Genomic DNA, 12,769 nt, shown 5'->3' with positions numbered 1-12,769 from the left:
CAATTTAAAGTTATTTTTGCATATCAATTACGCAAATACCTGAGCTCTCAAAGTTGAAAATTTCCACATGTCACTTATAAAGTTCATTGTCTAATAAATGCAAACTCTTAAAGTATGAAATGAAAAGTACATTTCTAAGAGTACTGCATGAAATTTTAAACAAATAAAGCTGATATATAAACAAGTACCCTAAATTCATCAGCACACAAAAATTTTGGCTACTCTATTTTTTTTTCACATAGGATACCCTCAAGTGGTTAAGGTATAGTGGGGTTCTTTCACGATTTTGCTTGGCATAGATAACTCATCCTAGGTAGGCAGTTATTTACAAGGATATTTAAAAGTAAAAACAGCAGCTGCTTTTGTTATTAAGTTTTAAAAGCCCATTACATTTTCTAAACAACCAGCTGAGATAAAACACACTGGAGATTATGTTAGAAAATTATAAAATATAATCATGTTAACGCAAAAACTGCCAAATGTAGCTTTCTCATTTCTTGGAATTAACCTGCTTTTAAAGAAATATGAACTAAAAATAAAATTTAAAAGAAATCACCAAGGATATGTGGAATTAAAAATCATTAATCTGGACCTCTAATTGAAAGAAACATTGCCAATGAGAGCCTGGATACTATACATTTTGATCACAGAAATGAAATGTCAACCATTCCACAGCAAAAGACTGTTATTTGTAATGGATAAGTTCTTATTTTCAGAATTGTGATGGTGTTTCCTGACTTCAGTCCTCACTAACAACTGAGACAATAGGTGAGAATAGGGTATGGAGTGACAGGACAGACTGACACACAGGGAGACCAAAAGAAATGTACTAGAGAGTTGGCTAGCATGGGAGAACAACCAGTATTTCCTCTCAGTGGCATTAAAATAAGTGAGATAAGATCAATAAACAGTGCTCCTGCTCTATAATAAGCTGCAAAAAGAATACTTTGTGATGGGAGAAAGCTGGCTCTTAAAGACTTAGGACTCACCTAGGTAAGAAGAAATGGTGGTTAACAGAAGCACTGGGAGAAGAACTGGGTCAGAGCTTCCTTTGGATTTTCACAAAGTTTGGGAGTAGAGCTTTTAAATGGATCTATTCACCTTGACCCATATTCATCAGAGGCATTAAATATGAAATTAGAAGCCTCTGCCAGGGCTTCTGCAGACTAGCAGCTCTATGATCCTTGGCAGAGACTGGACTGGATGGCTGGGTAGGCATATACTCTCATTGTAATGCCCTATCACTCAACATAGTTCCTGAAATCAAAAGTTTTCTTTCTTTGCCACCCTCATAGCAGCCTCAGTTGCTGCTCTGTGCAAACTTGCTTAAGTGTGATAAAATGGTCACCCTCACTGTGTGTTCCTCTCCTTGTCCCCTGACATGTATGAAGTCCACTGCACTGAGTAGTGTTGCAAGGGGGACACAGATGGGACCCAGCAGAAATCTTGATCACTTTGAGTAGTTTTAAAATGGAATCTTTTGTTCCATGTCTCCACGGCAGCCAGAAAACTTGCTCAAAAGAGACTGGACATGCTAATAAGCAAACCAAATGCTTCAAAGCAGTATCATCAGTTCTCTATAGCCTGCTTTTCCTGCTTCTATAGAGAGAGCCCAGTCACCACCTTTCTATTTCAGTCACACTATGGTTCTGTGGGAACTGTCATTTTCCTCTACTGCGGTTTCCAAGGCCCTAAAATAACCTTCTCATTAGCTTCACTCAAATTCATTGTTAACATAAATAGGCCAAAATAGACAGCCACATACAGAGCACTTTAAGGGAACATCATCAGCACTGCTCATCTATTTATGTTCAAACAGAAATATTCAAAAGAATGTGAAAAAAAATCTTTGGTTTTTCATATTATCAGGAAAAATACCGTGGATAATTTTTAACTTCCTGGAAACGAATTAAGATGACTGATAACTTTTAATTCAGTTTAGGCTTGACTGTCTCTGTCACATCCAGGTGGCCACTAGCAGAAGCTTGAGTAATGTGGAAAATATGTCTGTGCAGCTGCTGGCAAAGAAGCAAAATTATACTTCCTCAGAAACAGTGTGACAGAGTTCCTGCAAAGGAATGCAATGCTGGCTGATTTGTAAGCAGAACTGCCACTGGTATGCACCCTCAAATCCAAACCCAATACTCAGTGGCCATATTCCACTCTGGACTGCATGGCTGGAGCTCATAAAAATAGAATGGTTCCACTGTGGACCAGGTGCTCTTCTTTCTTGTCTACATTCAAGATTACGATGAGGAAGAGAACAAGCTCTCAGGAAGAGCAAATGATGCCAGAGGATCGGATAGGGTAGCTCTGTTCCCTTCCCTGGTTAAGAGCAACTAATGAGGGCTGTCTTATTAGCTCAGTTCCACAGCTATTTTTGCTTCATACTTTAGCCTCAATTGTAGACTAAAGTCACTAGAGCAATAGTTAACTACTACTGGGGTTAGTGATTTGCACTATGCTTGGTTAGCACAGAGGAATGCAAACATCTTTCCCTGGGATGTTTCAGGACAGCTGATCGATCTGTCCAGAAAATTCTATTTCAAGGACTGATAAACTTTTTCTGTAAAAGGCCAGACAGTTGTCTTTGTGAACTACGTACGGTCTCTGTTGCTACCATTCAACTCATTACGGAGTTGAATGGTAGCAACAGAGACCGTACGTAGTTCACAAAGCAGCCATAGACAATATGTAAACAAATGAGTAGGCCCGTGTTCCAATAAAACTTTATTTATAAAGACAGGCAGTGGGCTAGATTTGGGCCACAGCCACAGATTGCTAACACTTGCTCTATCTAATGGGTACACTGATATTGCTATAAGAATGACTTAGAATGATCATGACCAGAACCAAGTTCTTCTGGCAAAACTAATCTATGGTATTAGAAGCCAGAATAGTGATTGCTCATCGTGGGTCTGAGGGGTTATGGGAAGTATTGTAATTGAGATGGAACATGAAGAAGTTTTTGGGTTACTAGTAATATTCTGTCTCTTGATGTGGGATTTGGGAAAATGTATGTGAGTATTTATTTATGAATTGTGTAAATTTCTGTGTGTATTCAATAAACTATTTTTTTAAATAAAAAAGAACCAAGCTGTTTTAAAGAAGAAATGATTTTAAGAAAAATAAGGTAGAAAATCCTATCTAGAGTGTAGATGTTCAGCAAAGTATTTGTGGGTTCCCAGTAAGGTAGTAAGGACATAGGAGAAATTATTTTGTGTGTGCTTTTTAAAAAAATTGTGGTAAAAAACATATAACATAAAATTTACCATCTTAACCATTTTTAAGTATACAATCCAGCAGTGTTAAGTATATCTGCATCGTTGTAAAACATCTCTACAACTTTTTCATCTTGCAAATCTGAAACTCTGTACCCATTTACCAACTCTGTGTTTCCCGTCCCTCTAGGCCCTGGTCACTGCCATTCTACCTTCTGTTTCTAAAATTTGACTATTTTAGATACCTCATGTAAGTGGAGACATATAGTATTTGCCTTTTTGTGACTGTTTTGTTTCACTTAACAAAATGCCCTCAAGTTTCATCTAGGTTATAGCATGTGACAGGGTTTCCTTTCTTTTTAAGGCTGAATAATATCTCATTGTATGTATATACCACATTTTGTTTATCCATTTATTTGTTGGTGTACATTTGGGGTGCTTCTACCTTTTGCCTGTTATGAATAGTGTTGCTATGAATATGGGTGTACAAATATCACTTCAAGACCCTGTTTTCGATTTTCCTTTTTTTGCTATATGCCCAGGTGAGGTAGTTAGATCATATGATGGCAGTTTAATTTTTATTGTTTTAAAAAGTTTCCATACTGTTTTCCATAGAAGTTGCACCGTTCTACATTTCTACCAACAATGCATAAGGATTCCCATTTCTCTACATCTTCGCCCACACATTTTCTGTTTTTGTTATAGAAGCTTAGTTCCATTTTTTAGAAGCCATTTTGAAGGCTGGCAAGTCCTTACCTAAATTAAACTCTAAATATCAATGCCGCCAAGAAAAGTACTTCACATCCTTATTGAAACTTTATGTTTATCCTAGAAGCCCAGCAACATTTTGATATGACTTTACCTTCTCTGCTCAAGTTTTTGAATTTGCTGAGCATTCCCAACAAGTGAGATACACACAGCAAAGGAAAAAAGTTAAAGTTGTATTTTCCTATCTTGTTTGAAATGCCACTCATGTGTGTGTCTCTCTCAGAAAAAGCAACAATATCACTACCAAAAGAGCAAATACAAGGTGAATACATAATTTATTTCATTAACTTTGATCCCACTCTACTGGAAAAACTGGGAATTCTCCCAAATGGAACAAGTGGTTTGGCAAAGGTAGAAGCTAAGGACTCTCCAAAGCAATGACACAATTAGGAAGAAAAGAGACTAAAGTGTGAACTGAATCAGTGGAAGGTAAAACAGAAAAGCCAGGCTCCAAGACCTATGACATTTAATTGCCTACCTTGCTCTTCCAGAAGGATTCGCACGGCTGAGTTTTCCTCTACTTTTTTCCTGGCTGCTGCTTCTTCTTGTTTTGACCATTGCATGTGATCCCTATCAAAATATAAAAAGTCTGTAAAACATGCTTTATAACTGAAGAAGGCAGAAAAAGGGCGGCAGGGGATGCATCTTTCATTCTAGATTAGTCAAAGACATGATACAAACGAATCCATGTCAAATGAATATATTTTGTGTCAGATGTTCCTTCTAATAGTGCTAGTACAACACTGGAACTTCTCCGATTCTTTTGGTTAAATGTGGTTGAGCTGCAAGCTCCAGCCGCCTTTGGAAATGATTGCTGAAAAAATGTCCCAGGAGATGGTGCAAGATTATTTGGTGCTGGTATGGTTTACGGTAGTTTACTCTAAGGCTAAATTCATTTGCCTTTTTGTTAATTTATGAACAGGGCATTCTCTAATAGTTTTTGAATGCTGCTTTTACAATACTTATATTTTAATACTTTGCTGTCAAAGAGACATGATTTAAAATATTTTATACTTATCCTGTTTTTAAAGTAACTTTAGACGTTTCTTACTAGCTGCCTTAATTTCTATAAATGTGTTCATTTACATTTAAATGATAGACTACTTGATATAGCATATAAAATGGTCACCTTTCTAAGATCTGGCACTTTCATTAAGTATTTTTTAGTTTCAGAATTTAATTTCCCTATATGAAAAGATATTATTTCTGCCACAAAAATGTCTTTCTTGGAATAGAAGCAGCATCTTTATGTAAAAAAAAAAGGTGATTTTCTTGGTTCTGTTTTCCCAAAGTTTGCATTTCTCTTTTTGCAGTAGGTAAAACTAAAATGAATGATATAATTTCCTGAATAAACCATCTTTCTAAACAATAATTAAATCACATATCCCATAATTCAAATTCCATATAGCTTATTGATCATTGTAAGAAAAACCACTAACAATATCATATGACATTCATAGCTATCTAAATGAGGAGAAAGGGGTAAACTATAAAATTCTTGAGGTATATCATTATGGTGACTGATAAGACATTAACTGAGACATATATGAAGCTGGGACTATGGACAGTTTATACAGGAAACATAAAAAATCCATTTTGATTGATTCTCTTGGATAATTGCAAATGAAATTAGGAGCTGGTTAATGGTCAGATTTCAGAGGATCTCAAATGTGAACAGTTTAGTAGTGTACAAGACACAGTGAAGCAAAGGGACTGGAGGAAAGGAGAGCAATCAGAAGACTATTGCAGTAATCTAGGATTAATGAGTCCCAGGACTAAGGTGGTAACAATGGAAAACAGAAAGGTAGAGTGGAAAGAGAGACACTGTGAAAAAAACTGTTATGTCTTGGAGATTAACTAGATGTAGGGAGTAGAAGAAGAATCAAGAATGATTTCAAGGTCTTAAAACTGAGTATCAAGAAAACTGGGGGTAACAAGGACAGAATAAGGAGTTGATTTTGGTGGAATGATGATAAGCTTGGTACTATTTTAAGTCATGTTTATGCAGTCATATGTGAGAGGGTGTTTTCCAGTGATCTGGCTATAAATATACCACTGAAAGGTGAGAAACTGCTTTCTTTTAAGAAGGATTAAAACTGGTATACTGAAGTCACCGGGAGAAACAAGTAATAATGTAAAAATCAGAGTTTCACACATGAAAATTTAACCACAATTATTTCAAATAATCCTAATCATTTATAACCCAAATAATCATTAAGAAGGTTTGTCCCTTGCTTTAATAAGATTCAAATAGATTTTTGTTTTGGCTTATTTTAATATATGTGAGTAATCACATATATAACTTGGAGCTGGCAACTATACTTTATATATTAAGTATATATATAGAGAGAGAGAGAGAGAATGTTATTAAAGACAACAAATCGTTTATTGAGAGAATCGTATTATTAAGGCTGGGGACAAGCTTCTCATATATAAATTTCTACAACATAGAAGAAAGAAAATAGAGCAATCCATCTCCCTGTAAAGAATCAAGCTCTGAGACAATGAGAGTATATGTGGTCTTTAGCTTTAAGCATTTGCTTTAAACTGTTAGTTCAACTTGCTTCTTCCTGAGTATTTAACAGATTTAGTTATTTCTTCAATTGCTCTAACTTCCTTACACTGTTCTTTATGTTGTTTCATTTTCTTAACTGCTAAGTGAGGGTAATATTATACCCTAAGCCGCTGCAGAACAGATTTTCCACTGTACAGTTACAGAATCCCCACAGAAACCTATAAAATGTTCCTACTGTATTTATGAGACTTCCTCCAGACCTGCTGCTTTATGGCAGTTCTTTATATTAGAAAAGTCTGATTCACGTATACCAAAACTCAACAGACAACAATAAGAATCATTCAAGTTTATAAGTAACAAATATAATTACAATAGAACTTAAGAATAGAAACAAATAACTAACAAACAAACTGAAAATAATCAGGTAATTAACAACAACTACTACTACCACCCAAGGGAAAAAAGTGGCTCATACTATTTGACATATGAATTATTCTTCTGGGGATATATTGTAACAAAGTAATTCAAAAGAAGAGAGAAGTCTGGTACAGAGACGTATCTGTACAATAATATTTACTTGAATGTCAAATATAACAGTAAAAAAATTAGAAACAACCTCAGTGATAGGGTAATGAAAAAATTATGGTAACTCAAAGAAATACTATGTAGACATTTAAAATGATAAATATGAAGGTTATGTAACAATGTGGAAAAGTGTTTATGATATAACACGAGGTTAAAACAGCAGATTCCAAAATTATTTGTATTATAATCACAGCTAAATAAAGTTATATATGTACTGCGTGAAATAAAAACAATTATGTTAGAATAATGGAATTAAGAGATAACTGTCTTAAAATTTACTTAATATTATAAAGTTGCTTCAACTAGAGGTAAGTTTTTAAAAACTCTATTTATATAAAAACAATATTGTATATTTAAGATATACAACAACAGTCATTAAAACTTTACATCATCCTCCTTGGGGGAAAACCCCATAATCCTTTTAATAAAAAGGAAGATATATTTTCTTTAAAAAGAAAGATAAAGTAAAAAAAGAGAACCGAACAGAAAATACAAAGTTTACTGAATATTTTTTTGAAACTTGAATTTGAGAAAAAGCAACCTCAAAAACAAAAGATAGGATTTTTGAGTAAGAAATTTCCATAAGATGGCTGGTAGAATTAATATTTTTTATAATTTTGTGGCAGTCATAAGTCCTATGACCTCGGGTTATACATAAGTATGTATACATCTGTGTATTTCCTATTCCTTTATATGTATGGTACAAGGAAATGATGATTCCTTGCTTTAGCTTTAAGTTGATGGCTATAACAGTCTAAATAATTGTGCATTTGGCTTGCTTTGGAATGTTAAAACACACACACACACAAGCCAATTGTTTACCTTGAGTACAAATGTTTTTGAGGATCCTACCTATAGAAAATTCTGCTGAATGTGGTGCTACTTATTATAATTTTAATAATCAGATATAAACCAAAGCACTCAGTGTAAGCTATGTGTAGAATGTTCTTCTGTCTTTGTCATTTACAGTGCATGCAAGTCTCATTATATAACAAAATTTAAAGACTTTTTTATGGCTTCAGTGCGTTTTATTGGTTTTCTTTCATAAGGACAACTTAAACATATATATTATGTTATGTTAGGTGACTAGCGAATAAAAAATAAAATATTCTTATGTAAAAAGAAGAAATGGAGTTTACTAGTTTCAGCTTAAAACTATATCAATAACCCTTAGTTTCATAAGTCATATTTATTAGTTTTAATAACAGAAAATTTTTAAGAGAAAAAGTTTTACCTGTCATTTAAATATCCTAATAAATTAACAGTTAATTTTACAAGTTCTCTTCCTATATTTGTGTACACACACACACACACACACACACACACTTTTTTCTATATAGCTAAAAAATCTTCATAAATGTGATTTAAAACTTCTGTATAAGACTTGTGATTTTGGCCCTAACAGAGTACTTAATAATGAACTTACCCTCCTGCCATAAACAATGATAAGAATGGATAAATATATAAAACAACTGTTTTTAGTCACTGGACTACATTTCAGACAGTGCAGGACTGTGATCCTTAAGAGAAATACAAAAGGTCAGTCCCCACATTCACCCTGGCTTTCTGTCTGGGGACATGTTCTAGACTGGTGCAGAAGTGGAGTCCAGACAGAGAGTGGCTGTCTCACTGAGTGTCAGCAAAATGTTGAAGAAGAGGGAGACAAACTGAAGGGAAGGCCCCTGAAGTCTGTAAGAGAGTTCTCGCAGGGTTTTTAGCTAGTGTTGGCTGTTCACCCATAGGATAGCCTAGTGGAGAGGATTCTGGGGGTGATGGTGGAAAAAAGAGAACTGATTGGACATAGGCAGTGAGTGCTTGCAGATATTAAAGTTCTGACTAAGACAATGGAGGGACCTCTCGGAATACCTCAGGTATGCAGTTAAGACCCCAGAAATGCCATGGGTGAGTACCAAAACGGTCTCACCCTAACAACACCTAAAATTAAATATGATCTGACCAAGAAGATTTGGCAATAATTTAACCACTTGCCAGAAAAAAACTCAGCGCCTTAATGATGACAACATAATCTAGATTCTATATAGGATATCAAAACTATTAGCATGTGTATTTAAAAAAAGAGACGGACAGAATGACTAGATAGGGACACCTCAGTAAAGAAATGGAAACTATTAGAAGGAAATTCAAGAACCAACCCTTATATAATATCCGAATTAAAAAATTAATTGGGTAGGATTGACAGCTAATAGACACCACAAAAAGAAAGGGGCTATAAACTTAAAAACTTAAAGGTGTAGAAATTGTCCAAAGTAAGAAACAGAGAAAAAAAAAATGAAAAAAAAATGTATATGTCTTGGTAACCTATGGGATAATACAAATTAGACTAAGAAACACATAAATTGAAGACCCACTCAAAAATAGAGGAGAAAGAATGAATAAGAAAAAAACTGAAAAAATACTGGCTAAAATTTTCCAAATTTGATTTCAAAAAAAGCAACCAGGAAGTCCAGGAATCACAGCAAACCCCAGGCAAGATAAATACACAGAAAACTGTTGAAAACTAAAGATAAAGAGAAATCTTAAAAGGAGCTTTTATATACAGAGGAAAAGCAATGCAAACGACAGCCAACTTCTCGTCAGAACCAACAAAGGCCGGAACACAAAGGAATGGCATCTTTAAAATACTCAAAAGAAAATCTGTCAAACTAGAATCTACATACAGTGAAAATACCTTTTAATATTTTAAAATAAAGACATTTTCAGGTAAACAAAATTTGAGAGAATTTGTTACCGGCAGACTCTACAAGAAATATTAAAGTCTTCCAATATAATTAGATGAATATGTGGAACCATGTTGTCGTAAGGTTCTTACATTTTATATTAAGTAGGACAATATTAATTCTGACTGTTTAAGTTGGGGAAGCACATTGTAATCTCCAGAACTGTGGTTCTCAAAGCGTGGCCTACTCTTTCATGTGGTCCATTAAGTTAAAACTATTTTCATAATAATACCGTTATTTGCCTTTTTCACTGTGTTGACATTTGCACTGATAGTTTGAAAACAATGGTGGGTGAAACTGCAACTGCCCTAATATGAAAAAGGCAGAGGCACCAAAATGTCCTCGTGGTCACTATATTCTATACCACCATCCAGAGGGTGGTGAATACACTAGTTTTTGTTTTTCTAAAACATCAATTCATTAAAGTACGTGCTTGATGAAACAGTAAAAATTATTTTATAAAATAATGATGCTTAGGTATACATATTTTTAATGTGCTATGTGACGAAATGGGAAGCACACATACAGCAGTGCTGTTGCATACTGAAATATGATGCCTGACTTGCAGAAAAGCACTTGTACTAATGTTTGTATTTTGAACTAAACTATCTGCTTTTTATTTTTTTATGGAATGCTACTTTTACTTGAAACAGCAACTGTAGAAAAACTATAGTTATTCAGACTTGGCTCTTTGGCAACCTTAATAGTAAATGAAATAAAACCACCACTTTAAGAAAAACAAATGGCAATATTTGTTGACCAAGATAATTTTGTGCTTTCAAGCAAAAATTAGAATTTTGGAAGTTTTGTCCTCACCATGAGTTTGATAGCTTCCCAATACCTGGAAATTTTTCCTAATGAGATTAGTGGTGATCTTAACAAATGTGATTTTTAATTATTGTATAATGAAATGTATCGGCATCTGGAAGAGTTTCATAAAACATGGAACCAAAATTTTCCAAATTATCCATGCATGATGTTATAAAATGATGCATAGATAAAAGATTTAAAGTGCATGACATACCAATGGAATATAGCAGAATACCACAAGTTTATTGATATGTTTTTTTAACATGATTTTATATTCCATATTGCAACTAAGAAACTACAACCACTGAGATTTAGTGATAGTTTCTTAGTTATGATATGGAATATTGATAGTGTCACATTAAGAAAAATACCTAAAATTATCTCAAAAGTCTTTTTAAAAACTCTCCTTTATAAATATATATCTATAGTTATAAATTTTCTTCATATAATTCAACCTAAACAACGTATCACAACAAATTGAAGAAGCAGATAGAAGAATCCAGCTTTTTCATTAAGCTGACATTAAAGAAACTTGCAAACATTTAAAACATTGCTACTCTTTGCACTAAATTTTTGGGAACAAATAGATATTTTCATTAACATATGTAATTTATGTTAACATATAATGAGCTTACTGCTGTTTTAAAATGAATTAATAACAATTTTTGATGTTTCAGTTTTAATTTCTAAGATGAAATATATCAATAGATATAATAAACATAAATAAAAGGTCTTTGGGGTCCTCAAACATTTAAGAGTATAAAGGGGTCCTGAGACCAAAATGTTTTAAATTATTGCTCCAGAATAACATCTGAAAAATAATGCAAAGATTTATAGCTAAAAAGCCAGTAGAGAAAATAAAAGAATAAGACAAAAATAAAAAATAAAAAGAAAGATAACCAAACAAATTGTATTAATTTACAATGCTATCAGGACTGGGTGTTATTTTCAAATTCTCTGCTCCCTCCCATTATTTTAATAGATCTAAAAAGGGTATCATATTATTTATTCGTATTTCTTTTACTGTTGTGTATGTTCCCATACGCTCACATGTACTTCCTCCTGTATCAACTTTCTATCTACGTCTGTTGCCCATTTATCCATATAACAAAAGGTTTTAGTACTTTTCTAACAATAAAACAAATATTCAAATGTTAACACTGAATATGGTAGTGGAAAATCATTTAAATTTTGTGTTTCTCAGTTTTTATACTAGTAAAGAATAATAGTTCTTAAAACAGTGTAAAATTATGATTAAATACTTTGAAAGTATAATCAATTGTAAGAGGCATCATAACTTCATGGATGTTAATTGGTGAAAAATGTCTCAAAATGAATGAAATATAGTTTTTATAGGTTTATCAGCTAATACAGTCATGCACCACATAAGGACGTTTAGGTCAATGACGGACAATATATACAATGGTAGTCCCATAAGATAATAATGGAGCTAAAAAATAGTGATGGCAAAGCTGTTGTAATGTCATAGTGCAATGCATTATTATGTGTTTGTGGTGACGTTGGTGTAAATCCTATCATTAGGTGACACATGTCTGTAATTAACTAACTTCAATGAAATCTTTTCTACTATTGACACTAATTTATAGTTTTGACTCTTGGCTGCCAACTTCTCTTTATGGCTATAATAAATATTTTTGTTAATTATTTTATTTAAGCCAGTTTTTTTATAAGGAATGAGCGACTTACAAAAGACACAACAAACAGAACCACTGTCCTCTCACTTCTGCATACAATGGAATAGAGGTCACAGCTGCTAGAAGAAACCAATACCTACTTCTCTTGTTAAACATTTATTGAGAACCTATATCTATTGGGTACTGGGCTGTGAATTGGATACATGGAGATGAAGACTTAGTAGAACTCAAAATTGTTGAGAAGATGAGGAGTTATAATCAGTTATTAAAGAATAATGAATTTATCAGGTAAAGAATAAGATGGGAATGGGTACATGAGGGCATTCTTTTTATATAAAAATTCAAATTCAAATAATACTAATGCATATAAAATTTAAAGTTTCATCTCTACTTGTCATCTTGAGATAAACACTGTAATCAGTATGATGTAGACCTTTCCATACTTTTCTTTGTATATAAAAATAAAGATATACACAT

General features: G+C 33.4%; 1 protein-coding gene across 2 annotated transcripts in view; it reads right to left on the bottom strand.

Moving 5' to 3' along the window:
• Nucleotides 1-12,769, bottom strand: part of METTL8 (methyltransferase like 8) — a 61,780-nt gene that overhangs the window by 18,308 nt on the left and 30,703 nt on the right. For both annotated transcript variants that reach the window (XM_023529554.1, XM_011357668.2), the window contains one exon: nt 4,468-4,559. In XM_023529554.1, coding sequence (XP_023385322.1) covers nt 4,468-4,559 — 92 coding nt within the window. The remainder of the gene's footprint in view (nt 1-4,467; nt 4,560-12,769) is intronic.

The sequence above is a fragment of the Pteropus vampyrus genome, unplaced genomic scaffold (genome assembly GCF_000151845.1).
Source record: "Pteropus vampyrus isolate Shadow unplaced genomic scaffold, Pvam_2.0 Scaffold2, whole genome shotgun sequence".
Classification (NCBI taxonomy): domain Eukaryota; kingdom Metazoa; phylum Chordata; class Mammalia; order Chiroptera; family Pteropodidae; genus Pteropus; species Pteropus vampyrus.
The sequence above is the reverse complement of the archived record's forward strand: the minus strand, read 5'-3'. Positions and strand labels throughout refer to the sequence as shown.